This window comes from Crocuta crocuta, unplaced genomic scaffold (assembly GCF_008692635.1).
Source record: "Crocuta crocuta isolate KB4526 unplaced genomic scaffold, BGI_CrCroc_1.0 scaffold96, whole genome shotgun sequence".
Classification (NCBI taxonomy): domain Eukaryota; kingdom Metazoa; phylum Chordata; class Mammalia; order Carnivora; family Hyaenidae; genus Crocuta; species Crocuta crocuta.
In genome coordinates, this window is record NW_027531522.1 from 8,380,935 (window position 1) to 8,397,010 (window position 16,076).

The following is a 16,076-nucleotide window of genomic DNA, read 5'->3' on the forward strand; positions in this document are numbered from 1 at the left end:
ACTCAGGAAAAGTCAAGAAATAAGTCAAACAAGCAAACTGAGGGTGACATTCTGGAGGTCAAGATGCTGTTGTCCACGTGAACCTACAACATCCATCACCACTGAGACTACCCACCACACACGGAATCGTTTGTCAAAAAGGAAAGGAACAAGCTATGTGACTGCAGTCATCTTAGAAAATACGCGTTAAGTTTTCATTTATGGCATGAAACACACTGGATCAATTCATTTGATATAACCCCGAACTCAATTTTTCAGCTGTTTAAACAGTATTAAATAACAGTGTAGCACAACTATGGAAATGATAAGTATTTAAGATTAAAATGTTGCTGGAAAACACATTTCATACAGAGCAAAAGGAAAGCCTTTGTTCAAAAATACTCCTGAGTCAGAAGCCAAAATAATCCCACTAGAACTTTAGGAGAAAGAACCCCAAAAGTCCAGTTTGAAAGATAAGGACATATATACAAACTATGAAGCAAAACCAGGAATATAGAAGACTTTGAAACATCTACTTATATCCATTTTAATGAACAATTAAAGGATACAGTGTGTTAAAGACATATTTAAAAGACTACTAGTGGGAAAAGACAGATGAATCAAATTTTGTTTCTATCCCAAATAATTACAAGAGACTCTGAAAATGTAGTGTAATTCATGTTTTCTCTCCAGTTTAAAAATTTCTATCCATTGCCTCAATCTTTGGCGTCACTGCCACCAAGAAACACAGTATACAGCTCAAAACTCTAATTTCTATCTTCAACTAGGAAAAAGTAAACCAACATTATTTCTTTGAAAATAAGATATAAAGAATATGATCCTACTTAATTTTGTCTCATGGCCCCACAATATTCTGAAATACCATGCCGAAACGTAAAAGTGTAAAAGGGAACATCATCATTTGCCATAATTGCACCAAAAATTTAGCTACTGTACGCTGGTGTGATGACAGCTAGTAGTATGCAGAGGCTACAGAAAGACATAAAATACATAGGTTTAGCTCACAAGTAGTCAAAGGAAGGTTCAGTTTAATGTGAAACTGAAACACGGACAGCATAATGCCTTCACGTAAATATGCTACAGCTTTGTTCTCTTGAGTTGAAAGGGATAGTGTAATTATCTTAAATTTACACAAAACATTATGAAACATGGTAGTTGTTCATGATTAAAATAAAATAGCAATGTAAATTAATTTAACAGTGTTAAATATATTCACATGATCACCATTGTGATTCAAAATGGCCACTAATGAAGTTACACAGCAATATATGTACATAACATTTGCCACAACAGTGTTTTTAAGTTTGACTTTTTGCAGACCATGTAATTTCATGAGACAAATAATCTTGTATCAATTCTTTCATATTATGAAAGGAATTAAATGTTGTAAGTAGTTTCATTCCTTTAGGGGACGGGGGAAGGGAGAACCTCTAAAAAGTCAGTGCAAATTGAAGAGAGTTCTGCCTTCTTGAATATTTGAACTTGTAGACCGAGATAGATTCCTATAAGCTGAGGGTAAACAAACCTTAAGATATTAAAGAATCTCATAACATTGTCGGCGGCTTTTAGCAGATATCTGCCACAAAGAGGAATCCCAAGTCCTATAGCAGAGCCTTCTGAGAATATGGTTGCTGTGGCTGAGGTGGCTGTTGAGTGCCTCCGGGCTGAGGCAACGGTGATGATGTTAAGTTATAGTTTGGCACCTGGGACATATTAGTTCCTGCACTCTGGTACACAGTGACATCGGCAGTAGCGGCGGCGGCAGCAGGAGGAGGACTATAAACTGAAGCCTGGTTGGGGTATGTATTTCCTTGAACAGAACTGACCATTGTGCTGTGGAGGGGGAGAAAAACTCGATTAGATCAATACTGACTTACGTTGCCATTCAGAGATAAGCAGGAAAGCTATTCATTAAACTTTCATTCATTCATTCAATCAATTCCATAAATATTTATTAAATACCTCTAACAGCCAAACACTATTTTAGGTACTGGGGCATCATAAAGAAAGTAGGGAAAAGAGATTGGAGCTCATCATGAAGCTTAAATTCTAGTAGGAGAAAAAAGATAATAAACTTACAACGTGTCAAGAGGTAATAACGGGTATGAATAAAAATAAAGCAAAGTAGGAGGACCGAGGGAACCTGGGACAAGAGACTCCCGTCTGGACCAGTGGTCGGGGAGTCCTCCCAGATAAGACAACATTTAAAGAGAGCTGAAGAGAACGGGAGAGGGAGTCATACTGATGATCTAGGAGGGGAAAAGTGTACTAAGCAAAGAGAAGAGCAAACACAGAAGCCTCAGAGGAGAGAAAATGCCAGGCCTGCTCAAGGAACAGGGAGGAGGCCACAACGGAGGCACAGTGAGCAAGTGAAGAACGGTATGACACGAAGTCAGTGGCGGACGGAAGGGGAGGACAGCCTTAGAATACGTAGCGCCTTAGAGGCAACAACCAGGATTCTGGCTTCTACTGGAGTGAGATGAAGACACCGCCTGGTTGGTTTGGACAGAAGAGTGATGTAATTTGACTTAAGTTTTAACAGACTTGCTTTGGGCCAATGACAGATACAAGGACCTGAAAAGAGGCTCTCCAAGTGAGAGATGACAGGCAGCTAGAGCCATGGTGGACACAGTAAAGATGGGAGGAAAGGGTGGGATTCTGAAGGCAGTGTCATCAACATTTAGTAATGGGAAGTGGCCAAGAATACCTGAGGTTTTAGAATTGAGTACCTGGCAGAGTGGCCACTCACTGAAAGGAAGACTACAGATAAGGATTACAGTCGATTTAGAGAGGGAGAATCAAAGTACAGTTGTAGGGCCGCCTGGGTGGCTCAGTCGGTTAAAGCGTCTAACTTCGGCTCAGGTCATGATCTCACGGTTCGTGGGTTCGAGTCCCACGTCGGGCTCTGTGCTGACAGCTCAGAGCCTGGAGCCTGCTTCAGATTCTGTGTCTCACTCTCTCTCTCTGACCCTCCCCTGCTCACGCTGGCTGTCTCTCTCTCTCGCTCTCTCTCAGAAATAAATTAAAAAAAAAAAACATTTAAAGAAATAAAAAATAATTTAAAAAAAAGTACAGTTGTAAACACATCAAGTGAGAGACCTAGAAGATTCACAAAAGATAATGGAAGGGTCTGGAGTCCAATGAAAGGTCAGGACTAGAAATACACCAGAGAGTTACTGGCATACATGGGATGTTCAGAATCACAGGCCTGAATGAGATCCCCTAGGCAATGACTGCTGGGAAATAAACCATTCACTCAACACTTAAGTGAATACTTCTTATTTGAACCCTAGACCTAGAAATAAGAAAGATAAAGAGGCAGGGGTGCCTGGGTGGCTTAGTCGGTTAAGCGTCCGACTTTCCGACTTTCGCTTAGGTCATGATCTCGCGGTTTGTGGGTTCGAGCCCCGTGTCGGGCTCTGTGCTGACTGCCAGCTCGGAGCCTGGAGCCTGTTTCAGTCTGTGACTCCCTCTCTCTCTGACCCTTCCCTGCTCACGCTGTCTCTCTCTCCTAGAAATAAATAAAAAAAACATTTAAAAAAAAAGAAAGATAAAGAGGCAGTAGGCAAAGAAGACTGAGGAGTGGCAATAAGGTGGAAGGAAAACAGAGAATGGTCACGGCCAAGTGAAGACAGTATTTCAGAAAGGAAGGGGCCATTGGATCTGACAATATAAACATCACCAGTCCCTGACAAGAGTAGTTCAGTGGAGAGGGGAGATGAAAGCTTAATAACTGTTTCCCTTACTTCCCAGGAAATATAGGAGCACTAAAAGAGGCCTGCGATCTACTGTGACCACATCTAGTATCCGTACCACGCCCACTGACAGAGTCAGCCTTCCCTCTTGCCAAAAATGATCAGTGTCAGCGCCCCCCTCCAAGTCACCCTAAAGTGTGCATGGCTCCTAATCCACCAAAAACATTACTTCACAATTTTTGCTGCCTCTGCTTACTCTTTTCCCATTCCCATCCTGCTATCTGAGTTTTGACCACTAGGTTAGCCACAAAGAGAAGTACTAAGGGCTTTAATACTGAGGTTTCTCTCCCCCCTCCACCCCCCACTTTCTCTTAAAAACGGAAAACAATCTATGCATTGGGCAATTGCCCAAAATTTTCTGAATATTGCCTATTTCTGAACTTTTCTTCAACCATTACACTGCTTATAAATCAGTCATTTGTAAATTCAGTGCTCTTGTAATTCGCATAAATTAAACCAATTCATTATGATAAGAGATAGTCCATTTACTGCCACATTCCATCAACTAACGTCACCACTCAAGTAATGGTAAAATGCATTACCCTTTATCATCTATGTGTTGTGTTTGAGATATAAAGTGCTGGAAGAAGTAAGATGTGATGTTATTACTTACATTAATAAGGGTCACAACAGTGGTATAATACAATGTTGAGACGAAGCGTTAAGCTCTGGAGCCAAAAAGCCTGGTTTTATATCTTACCTATATGGGACCTGAGTCTTCCCTACCATGCCTCAGTTTCCTCATCCATAAAGGAGGGGTGACAGTGTACCTTCTTCATAGATTGATTATTAGAGTTAAATGACTTAATACATGTAAAGCAAACAGTACAGTGCCCAGTGCTTATCAAACACCCCGAAATGTTAGCTACTACTGTAATCATTCCCACTTTGTATTGTAGTCCTTACCTCAGTTTACAGTCCCACCATCCACCTAAGGGCAAACCCCAGCAATTCACCCAACACTTCTCTTTAATATCATTGCTCTGCCCTAGCGCCCCACCATGTCAGCCATATGCAAGCATTTGTTAATCTCCTAAATAACTTTCCCCATCTATTACCATTTTATCCTGTGTTAGACACTCATTTCTTGTCTAATATATACAGTCGCCCAGCTTCTTACCTAGCCCCTAAGAATTCATCTACATTATTGCCATTTAAAGCCCTTAACGAGTTTTCCCAGACAAGACACAACCTCCTTAACATATCTAGGACCATTCGTTATCCTTGTCAGTAATTCCAAGCCTGTCTCTCCCCTGTCCCACCACAGAGTTGAATCCTTTAGTAAATCTGCACTGTTTGATAACGCCCAAAATGTACCACATTTTTATAACTCCTTGGTTTACTCATTCCATGGATACCAAGCCATTTCATACTACCAAGTCTTTGCTCATGATAGAAAATCTTTCTTTTTTTCCTCCAGGCTAAGAATAACAAGCTTGAGCATATTTTCTTGTACACACTTCCTGAACCACAATGCTCCTAAAGCATCCTGCAAGTACTTCTATTTGTAATTTACATTATGGTTACATAATTTGTATGTGTTTGTCTCTGATAACCAGTAAGCACCTTGAGGCTAAGAAACTATAAATCAATGATCACCTAACAGTTGACCAGGGATCCAAGAATATTCCATGAACAAAAGATAGCCTCTTCCATAAATAGTGTTGTAAGAACTGGATAACCACATGTAGAAAAATGAAATTGGACCTCTTTCTTATACCATTCATAAAAATGAACTTTAAATGGATTAAAGATTGTATTTAAGACCTGAAATTCTGAGGGGTGCCTGGGTGGCTCAGTCAGTTAAGCAGCTGACTTTGGCTCAGGTCATGATCTCACCGCTTGTAGGTTTGAGCCCCATGTTGGGCTCTGTGCTGTGCTGACAGCTCAGAGCCTGGAGCCTGCTTCGGAGTGTGTCTCCCTCTCTCTCTCTGCCCCTCCCCTGTTCACACTCTATCTCTCTCTCTTAAAAAAAAAAAAAAAGAGAGAGAGAGAGAGAGAGAGAGAGAGAGAGACCTGAAACGCCTAGAAGAAAAGAGAAAAAGCTCTTTGACACTGGTCTTGGAAGCAATTTCTTGGATGATAACAGAAGCAAAGACCACAAAAATAAAAATCAACAAGTGGGACTACATCAAATTACAAAGCACAGCAAAAAACAATCAACAGAATGAAAAGGCAACATACAGAATGGGAGAAAATATTTTTAATAAGAAGTTAATACCCAAAATATATTAAAAACTTCCATTAACTCAATCGTAAAACAGAGAAAGAAAAAAACAAAAACAGTCCAATTAAAAAATGGGCAGTGGCGCCTGGGTGGCTCAGTTGGTTAAGCGTCCGACTTCAGCTCAGGTCATGATCTCACGGTCATGGGTTCGAGACCCACACTGGGCTCTGTGCTGACAGCCAGCTCAGAGCCTAGAGCCTGCTTTGGGTTCTTTGCCTCCCTCTCTCTCTCTGACTCTCTCCTGCTCACGCTGCCCCCCCTCCTCAGAAATAAACGAAACATTAAAAAAAATTTTTTTTTAAATGGGCAGAGAAAATGAATACACAGTTTCCAAAGAAAACATAAAATGATCAACAGGGACATGAAAAGTGCTCTAATATCACTAATATCACTAATAATCAGGGAAATGGTAATGCAAGCTATAATGAGATATCACCTCACACCTGTTAAAAGGCCTATCATTAAAAATGCAGAAGTATTGCCCAGAATGTGGAGAAAAGGGAATCCTTGTGTAATGCTGTTGGGAATGCAAACTGGTGCAGCCACTATGGAAAACAGTATGAAGCTTTCTCCCAAAATTAAAAATCGAACTACCATATGACCCAGCAATCTCATTTCTGCATGTATGACCAAAGGAACTGAAAATGAGGACCTCAGAGAGACACCTGCACCCTCACCTACACTGCGGCATTATTCACAGGAGCCAAGGGATGACAACAACCTAAGTGTCCGTCAACAGATGAATGGATAAAGATATGGGGTTTATACGGACACACGTGCACCCACATGCATGCGCACGCATACACACGCACACGGAATACTATTCAGCCACAAGAAAGAAGGAAATTTAGCCATTTGTGACAACTTGGATGAGACCTGAGGGCACTATGCTAAGTGAAATAAGATACAGACACACAAATACCGTATTATTTCACTCACATGTGGAAACCAAAAGAGTCAAATTCAGAGGACAGTTGTGGTTAGAAAGGCATGGGGGTTGAGGAGAATGAGGGAATGCTGAATGAAAGAATATAAGTTCAGTTATAAGACGAACAAGTTGGCGTCTAATGTACAGCATGGTGGTTCTAGCCAATGATACTGTAGTTTAAAATCCACATCAGTCCCACCTTCCCCAATTATCAACTAGTGTGACAGAGATCTGGACAAGTGATGGCTCTCATATCTTTTACAAGTGATATGTAAAAGAATAAGAAATTGCCTTTTAGGTACGAAGTGAGGGACACTTTTAAAAACCCGCCCACCAAAAAAAGAAGAAAAAATAATTGCTCACTAACCGTGATTCGTAATTACAAAGCTCCAGGTGAATATGTGGCACATCTCTATCAGGTAAACTTCCAACCCCAGTTCTTGCTCCTCCCAACCTTATTATCCCACATTTACTTTGTCATCAACTTCCTCATTTAAACACGTAACACAAATTTTCTTATATATTTATAAATATACGATATACATATATATATGTGTGTATATATGTTTCTGTGTGTGTCTTTTACAGAACTTTCTCAAAGACTTTGTGAAGCCTTTGCAAGAAATTAAAACATTTATCTCACTGGCCTAACACAGCACTTGAATTCCCATCAACACTAATATTTATTTATCAAACATTACAGAGTTCCGACCCGGTATAAAACCCTGGGCTGCACAGTGTGCACATAAAGGTGAAAGAGGGGCACCTGGCTGGCTCAGTCAGGTAAGTGTCTGACTCCTGATTTGGGCTCAGGTCAAGATGCCACAGTTCATGAGTTCGAGCCTTGCACTGGGTTCTGTGCTGACAGTGTGGAGCCTGCTTGGGATTCCCTCTCCCTCTCTCTGTCCCTCCCCTGCTCACGATCTCTCTCCCTCTCTCAAAAATAAACATTTAAAAAAGAACAAAAAACAAAGGTGAAAGACACTTAGCTCCAGCTCTCAATATACACTAGCTTAGTGGGGAAAGAAGCACGTCGCACAGTGACAATGAAACAGAACACGGTGTGCTGGGGCCTGTGACAGCCACAGGAGAGGGACAGCGCTGAGAGGCGGGAAGGCACAGCAGGCGCTCTATGAAGACAAGGTTCTAAGAACTAAAGAATAAACAGGCATGAGGCAGGCTTTTAAAAAGGGCTAAATATTTCAAGGAAACTTTGGTCTACCACGAGCAGCTACTGAAATACTGAAATGTGCACCTGTCTCCTGAGATGCCAGTAAGAGCTGCCCCGCGGCCGGGGATGAGGCCCGGCACACAGAGCAGCCGGGCACCAGGATTCCCCCGGCCCGGGCGCAGGGGCAGACGGCACCACCCACGGCAAGATCTCCAAGGCGCCGCAGCTCTGAAGCACGACGCAGGCGCCTGCACCCACCGGCCGATTTTCTCACCTACAGGGGCAGCTCCGTCAAGGCGCTGACCTGAGAAGGGTTCGCAAGCAATGTCCAGTCACAAGGCTGCCAGAGCGGCAGCGGTGTGTCACAGAGCAGCAGCGGACTAGCGGGAGAAGGGGCGGCAGTTCTGGCTCCGGAGTAAAGTGTCTAAGAAGTCCCTGCGTGAACTTCCGCACATTCTCAACGATACCTACCTATTCTGCACCTGGTTTTAAAAAAGCATGTTACTCTTCTAAGAACAGCGGCTCGCTACCAATGTGCTTATTTCCCATGCAAGGGTATTCATTTTCCTCAAATTTCAACTTAAAAAAGTCCTAGAACAGAAGAGCTACACGTAACATTTTCCCCTAACCCATATAACCCAGTAGGAAATGCCCTGTTTCTTCATGGCTGTAACAGGCCTCCCCATTACCCTTTTTCTTAAGGTCACTTCAGAACGCTAGATGTGATCACAAAATGACGTGTGGCGATCCCTAAGCATCCCTTGTAGGACTCTTCTGAGGACGGAAGACAGTGACGGTAGTACAGCAGCATTCCTGGGAAACCTCCTACTCTCACCGGAAGGTTTCTACAAAGTGTGCCTGTGCCAACCAGAAACTTCAGCTGCGAGTCAGAAGAACACCATGACTTCTAAAATGACACACTGAACTCCTACTGCCTATCTTCTATTCATTTTAAAAGAAAGACTTCAGTTTAGGTTCCTACTGAAGCAGGAAAAACACTTACATAATCATAAATTTTATCATATATAATCATTTAAGTACATGATAGGAGGCATTATAAATAAACAGCCAAAACATGGGCTTGTCTTTTCATATTGAGCTCCTTGATGCATGAACCATAGAGGCATATAGCTTCTTGTATCTCTCCTTTCAAATGGTTTATCTTGCTGTGATACGTACTAAATTCCAACACAGGGCAAAAAGATGGAAATATCTGTCTTAAGAGACATCCCAGAACTATAAATTCTATAACAGTAATGATAAAGACATTTAGATTTTATATGAAATTTGTGGAAGATGATAAGTTATAGTTACCAAATTTAAGTTTCATTAAAGTCCTTAGCAAGCATCATCACATACCCAAATAAAAACAAAACCAAATTATAGGCTGGGTTCAAGATGAAACCCATGAAATAATTTACTCTGAATAAGACCAGAAAACTGGATAAAGTCTCTGCAACAAAGGACAAAAAGGACACCAATGAGACAGGCAGGAGAGGCAGAGACACTGTGTGGACAAAGACCCCCAACCAAGGCACTGTGATCTACAAACAGAAGAGATCTCAAACATACACACATTTTCCCTGCAGAGTGAGGGGTCTGTACTCCGTGTCAGGCACCTCAACCTTCATATCCTGCAGGAGAAGAGCTCCAAAAACACAGGGCTTTGAAAACCAATGGCAATTTAATCAATGAAAACCACAGACTTCAAGGAACAGAGAATCCATTCCTGAAGAGCTAGCAATGAAGACTCACTCAAAACCCAGCACTATAACATCTGTTTGAACAGCACCTAGGCTACATGTGAACAAGAAATACTAATCTCGAAGTGCCAGCCAGAGAGGCAGGAAACTGTCGGGACTTTCTTCAGGGACAGGGAAACTGGTAACAGCCATATTAGCGACGCTGCCCTACCTTGCGAATGTCAGGGTTAGCAACTACCACTTTGGAGCCAAGAGGCATGCCCAGCGAAGAACTCTGTGCACACCCACAACACAGCCAAAAGAAATGGTGGGGTGAGGGCAACAGCCATGCCTACCACCACACCGCAGCACTTCTGTGAGTCACAGACCAATCAGGCACCAGCCCTACCCACCCCCACACCACAGACTGGGGCCTGACAGCTGACAAGCATGCAGGATCCACACAGAGGACACCCTGTGAGCACCTGGCTCTGCTCAGAAGGGATTATGCTTATGCGCTCCACATGAAATTTCCTACACAGGGCCACTCTTTCAAGACTGAGAGAGGTAGTTAATTTACCTAACGCAAAGAAACAAATACGGAGAGTCCAAAATGAAAAAACAGAGGAATATGTTCCAATGAAATAACAAAAAAACATATCAGAAAAAGATGTTAATGAAATGGTGATAAGCAACCTGCTAGAGTTACAAGTAATGATCATATAGAAGCTCAGAAGCTCACCACACTTTGAAGAAAAATGGATGAACACAGTTTTGTCTTGAACAAAGAGATAGAAAATATAAGAAAGTACCCAACAAAAGTTATGAAACTGAAAAATACAATAAATGAACTGAAAAATATACGAGGCAGGTACAACAGCAGGCTGGATGAATCCAAAGTTTGATCACCAAACGGGAATACGAAGATAACTCACCCAGAACAAACAGAAAAGAAAAAAAATGAAAAAAAAATGAAGACTTTTAAAAAAATATCAAGCAGAATAGCATTCCCATTATAGGGTCCCAAAAGGAGAAGACAGAAAGAAAAGACCAAAAAACTTACTTTGAAGAAATAATTGTTGAAAACTTCCTTTATCTGAAGAATGAAATGAACATACAAGTCCAGAAAGCTCAGAGAGCTCCAAAGAGATGAACCCAAAAGATCTACACCAGGATATGTTATAATTAAAATGGTGAAAGTTAAAGAGAAAAAGAAAACCTTAAAAGCAGTAAGAGAAAAACAACATTTACATACAAGAGAAACCCCTTAAGGCTATCAGCAGACCTTTCTGTAGAAACTAAAGGCCAGAAGACGGTATTCATAGTGCTAAAAGAAAAAACCTCCAACCAAGAATTCTCTACCAAGCAAAACCATCAATGAAAATTGAGGGAGAGATTAGGTTTTCCATATAAACAAAAGCTAAAGGAGTTAATCACCACTAAACCTGGCTTTTCAAAAAACGCTGAAGGGATGACTTTAACATGAAAAGAAATGGCACCAATTAATAATAAAAAAAATAAGAAACATACAAAAGTAAAAATCTCACTGGAAAAGGTAAATACATAACAAGGATGGATCCCACACTTATAAAGCAAGTATGGAGATTAAAAAGCAAAAAGAGTAAAATTAATTAAACCTGCAATAATTAGTTAAGGGATGCTAAAATAAAAATGCAAAATGACACATCAAAAATATAAAAATTGGGGGCAGTGGGGAAAAATGTAAAGTTTTGTAATGTGTTCAAATTTAAGTTACTATCAACTCAAAACAGGCTGTTATATACATAGTAAGTTATATGTGAACCTCATGGTAACCATAAGCAAAAGCTTCTACTAAATACACAAAAGAAAATGGGAAAAGAATCTAAACATACAATAAAGAAAACCATCAAGACACAAGAAAGTAGACAAAGAAAAGGAACAGAAGGGAACTAAGAAAACAACCAGAAAACAATTAACAAAATAGTAGTAAATATGTACCTATCAATAATTACTTTAAATGGACTAAACTCACTAATCAAAAAAGATGAAGTAAGTGAAGAGATTTAAAAACAAATGACTCATCTATACGCAGCCTACAAAAGACTTACTTCAGAAGTACATCCAGAAACAGGCTGAAAGTGAAGGGCTAGAGAAAGATATTCCATGCAAATGGAAACAAAAATAAAGCTGAAGTAGCTGTACTCACATTAGACAAAATAGACATTAAATGACTGTAATAAGAGATAAAGGGCATTACACAATGATAAAAAGGTCAATCCCAAAAAAGACATTTCTAATTTAAAAATATTTTTATTTTTATTTATTAAACATTTATAAATATATATGCACCTAACATAGAAGGAACAAGATATATAAAGTAAATATTGACAGACCAAAAGAGAGGAATGGCCAGTAATACAGTAATAGTAGGAGACTTTAACACCCTACTTACATCAATGGGATAGATCCTCCCAACAGAAAATCAATCAAAAACATCAGCCTTAAACAACACATTATACCAGATGAACTTAGATATTTATAGAACATACCACACAAAAGGAACAGAATACACATTCTTTTCAAATGCATATGGAATATTTTCCAGAACAGACTACATGTTACACTACAAAATAAGTCTCAATAAATTCAAGAAAACTGAAATCATATCAAACATCTACTATGGCCACAATGCTATAAAACTAGAAATCAATTACAAGAAGAAAACTGGAAAAAGTACAAACACATGGAGATTAAATACTATGCTACTAAATACCAATGAATCAACAAAGAAATAGAAAATTAAAAAAATGCCTATAGTGACAAATGAACAGAAATATGACCTAGTACAACCTATAGGATTTAGCAAATGGAGTTCTAAGAGAGAAGATCACAGCAATACAGGCCTACCTCAAGAAAGCAGAAAAATCTCAATCTAACTTTCCACATAAAGGAGCTGGAAAAAGAACAAAAGAAGCCCAAAGTCAAGAAAAATAAGAGAAAAAAATAAAATCAGAGCATAAATAAATAAATAAAAGAGACAGGTAACATAAACAAACAAATAAATAAATGAAACTAAGAGCTGGTCTTTTTAAAAGCTAAAGAAACTCAAACTTTTAAGAGAGAAAGCTCTAGTATACAAAATCAGAAATGATAAAACTTTCAACTGACACCACAAAACCACAAAGGATGAGGAGCAACTACTACAAACATATGCCAACAAAACGGAAAACCCAGAAACAATGAAAAAATAACTAGAAACAATCTTCCAAGACTGAGTCATAATGAAATAGAAGATCTGAATAGACCAATTCCTGTCCAAGATTGAATCAGTAATCAAAAATCTATCAACAAACAAAATCCAGGACTAAACACCATCACTGGTAAATTCTACCAAACAGTCAAAGATTTAATACCTATCCTTCTCAAACTCTTCCGAAACACAAAAAAGAGGAAATACTTGCAAAATCGTTTTATGAGGCCAGCCTTGCCTGATACCAAAACCAAATATGGAAGCCACAAAAAAAGGTCATTATAAGCCTATCATTGATGAACACTGATTCAAAAATCAACAAAATATTAGCAAATCAAATTCAACAGTACATTAAAAGGATCATACATTATAATATCAAGTGGCATTTATTCCAAGGATACAAGGATGCCTCAATATCCACAAATCGAACAACAGGATACACCACATTAACAAAACTAAGGATAAAGATCGTATCATTTCAACAGATACAGAAAAAGCATTTGATGAAATCCAACATCCACTTCTGATAAAAACCCTCAACAAAGTGGGTACAGAGAGACCATTAGTCAACATAAGAAAAGATATAGTGACATAGCCACAGTTAACATTGTACTTGATGATAAAGAGCTCAAAGCTTTTCCTTCTAAGATCAGGAACAAGAATGCCCACTCTTGCCTTTTAAGAAGCATAGTATTAGAAATCCTAGCTACAGCAATTAGGCCAAAAAAATAAATAAAAAGAAACAAGGATGCAAGGGAGTGAAGGAGGAAGAGAATGCATCCAAAATGGAAAGGAAGAAGTAACACTGTCACTGTTTCCAGATGATAGAATACTACACGTAGATAGGCCAAAAGACACCACCAAAAAATTGTCAGTATACATGAATTCAGTAAAGTAGTTAAAGACACTTGACAAAGATTTTATAAACACACAAAATCAATACACAGAATTGAAGCATTTCTTACATACTCATAATGACTTATTAGAAAGAGAAACTAAGAAAATAATTCCATTTACAGGTTCATCAAAAAGAATAAAATACCCAGAAATAAATTTAACGAAGCAGGTGAAAGACCTGTAAAAGAAAACTATAAGATGCTGATGAAAAAAACTGAAGATGATGCACAAAAAGGAAAGATATTTTGTGCTCATAGTTTAGAAGAATGTTAGTCTCCACACTACTCAAAGCAATCTACAGATTCATTGCAATCTCTATCAAAATTCTAAGAGCTAGAACAAATAGTTCTCAATTTTGTAAGGAACCAAAAAAGATCCTGAATAGTGAAAGCAATCTTGAGAAGGAACAACAAAGTTGGAGGTATTGTGCTCCCTGATTTCAAACTATACTACCAAGCTACAGTAATCAAAACAGTATGGTATCAGCATAAAAAGAAACACACTGATCAGTAGAACAGGACTGGGAGCTCAGAATTACACCCACACATATATGGGCAATTATTTTCCAACAAAGGAGCCGAGAACATAAATGAAGAAAGGACTGTATCTTTAAGAAATGGTGTTGGAAATACTGAATAGCCAAATGCAAAAGAATGAAACTGGACTACCAGCTTACACCATCAACAGAAATAAATTTAAAATGGATTAAAAGGGGGTGCCTGGGTGGCTCAGTCGGTTAAGCCAACTTCAGCTCAGGTCAAGATCTCACGGTTCATGAGTTCGAGCCCCACATCAGGCTCTGTGCTGAAAGCTTGCTTGCTTCGGGTTCTGTGTCTCCCTCTCTCTCTCTCTGCCCCTCCCTCCCCTCAAAAATAAACCTTAAAAAAATATACAAAATAGATTAAAGACTTGAATGTAAAACCTGATGCCATAAATTTCCTAGAAGAAAACACAAGTGGTAATAAGCTTCTTGACATCAGTCTTAGCAATATCTGTATGGCTCTGACTCCAAAGATGAGAGAACCAAAAGAAAAAAATAAATTTCATCAAAATAAAAAGCTTCTGCTCACTAAAAGACACCATCATCAAAGTGAAAAGCAACCTACAGAAGGGGAGAAAGTTTTTGCAAATCATACATATGACAAGGATTAATATCCAAAATATATAAAGAAATCATACAACTCAACAACGAAAAACCACAAACAATCCTATTTAAAAAGTGGGCAGGTGATATGAATCAACATTTTTCCAACGAAGACATACAAGATGAAGATGGTCAACAGGCAAATGAAAGACGTTCAACATCAGTAATTATCATGGAAATACAAATTAAAACTACAATGAGATATTATCTCACACCAATTAGAATGGGTATTATCAAAAAGACAAGAATTAGCAAGTGCCGCTGAGGCAGTACAAAGAAGGGAACCATCACATCCTGTTGGGAATGTACAGTGATACAGACAACATATGGAGAGTCCTCAAAAAATTAAGAATAGAATGACTATATGCTCCAGCTCTTCCACCTGTGGATATGGGAATTACCTAAAGAATACAAAACACTGATTTGAAAAGGTATAGCCACCCTTTTGTTCACTGCATGATTATTCATAATAGCCAAGACATGGAAATAACCTAAATGTCCAGTGATAAATGGATAAAGAAGATGAATGTGGGGGTATGTGCTTGTGTGCAGTAGTATATATAGTGTACATATACTACCCAACCATAAAACAACAACAACAACAACAACAACGAAATCTTGCCATTTGGGACAACATCCATGGACCTTAAAAGTATTATGTTAGGCTAAGTGAAAGAAGTCAGAAAAAGACAAATAGTATGACTTTACTTGTATGTGGAATCTAAAAAACAAACAAACAAACCAAACTAAACCAAACCAAACTTAAAGAGAACAGACTGGTGGTTACCAGAGAGGAAAGGGGTGAGGGGGTGGGTGGAAGGGGTGAAGGAGGTCCACTGAATGGTGGTGGATGGTAACTGGACTGTTAGTGGTGATCACTCTGTAGTGTATACAGATGTATGATTATAATGGGCATCTGAAACTTCATATAATGTTAGATGGCTAATTTTACTTCGATAAAAAGAAAAATGATAGGAAATTCAACAAGTACAGAACCAAGACTTAAACACAGCAGTTCAATGAGTCAGTAAGACAGAGGA

The 16,076-nt window shown here is 39.1% G+C and overlaps 1 protein-coding gene across 2 annotated transcripts in view; it reads right to left on the bottom strand.

Annotated features, from left to right (window-relative positions):
- Positions 1-501: 501 nt before the first annotated feature.
- Positions 502-16,076, bottom strand: part of STAM (signal transducing adaptor molecule) — an 84,952-nt gene continuing 69,377 nt past the window's right edge. For both annotated transcript variants that reach the window (XM_077772445.1, XM_077772446.1), the window contains one exon: positions 502-1,833. In XM_077772445.1, coding sequence (XP_077628571.1) covers positions 1,602-1,833 — 232 coding nt within the window. In that variant the 3' untranslated portion in view covers positions 502-1,601. The remainder of the gene's footprint in view (positions 1,834-16,076) is intronic.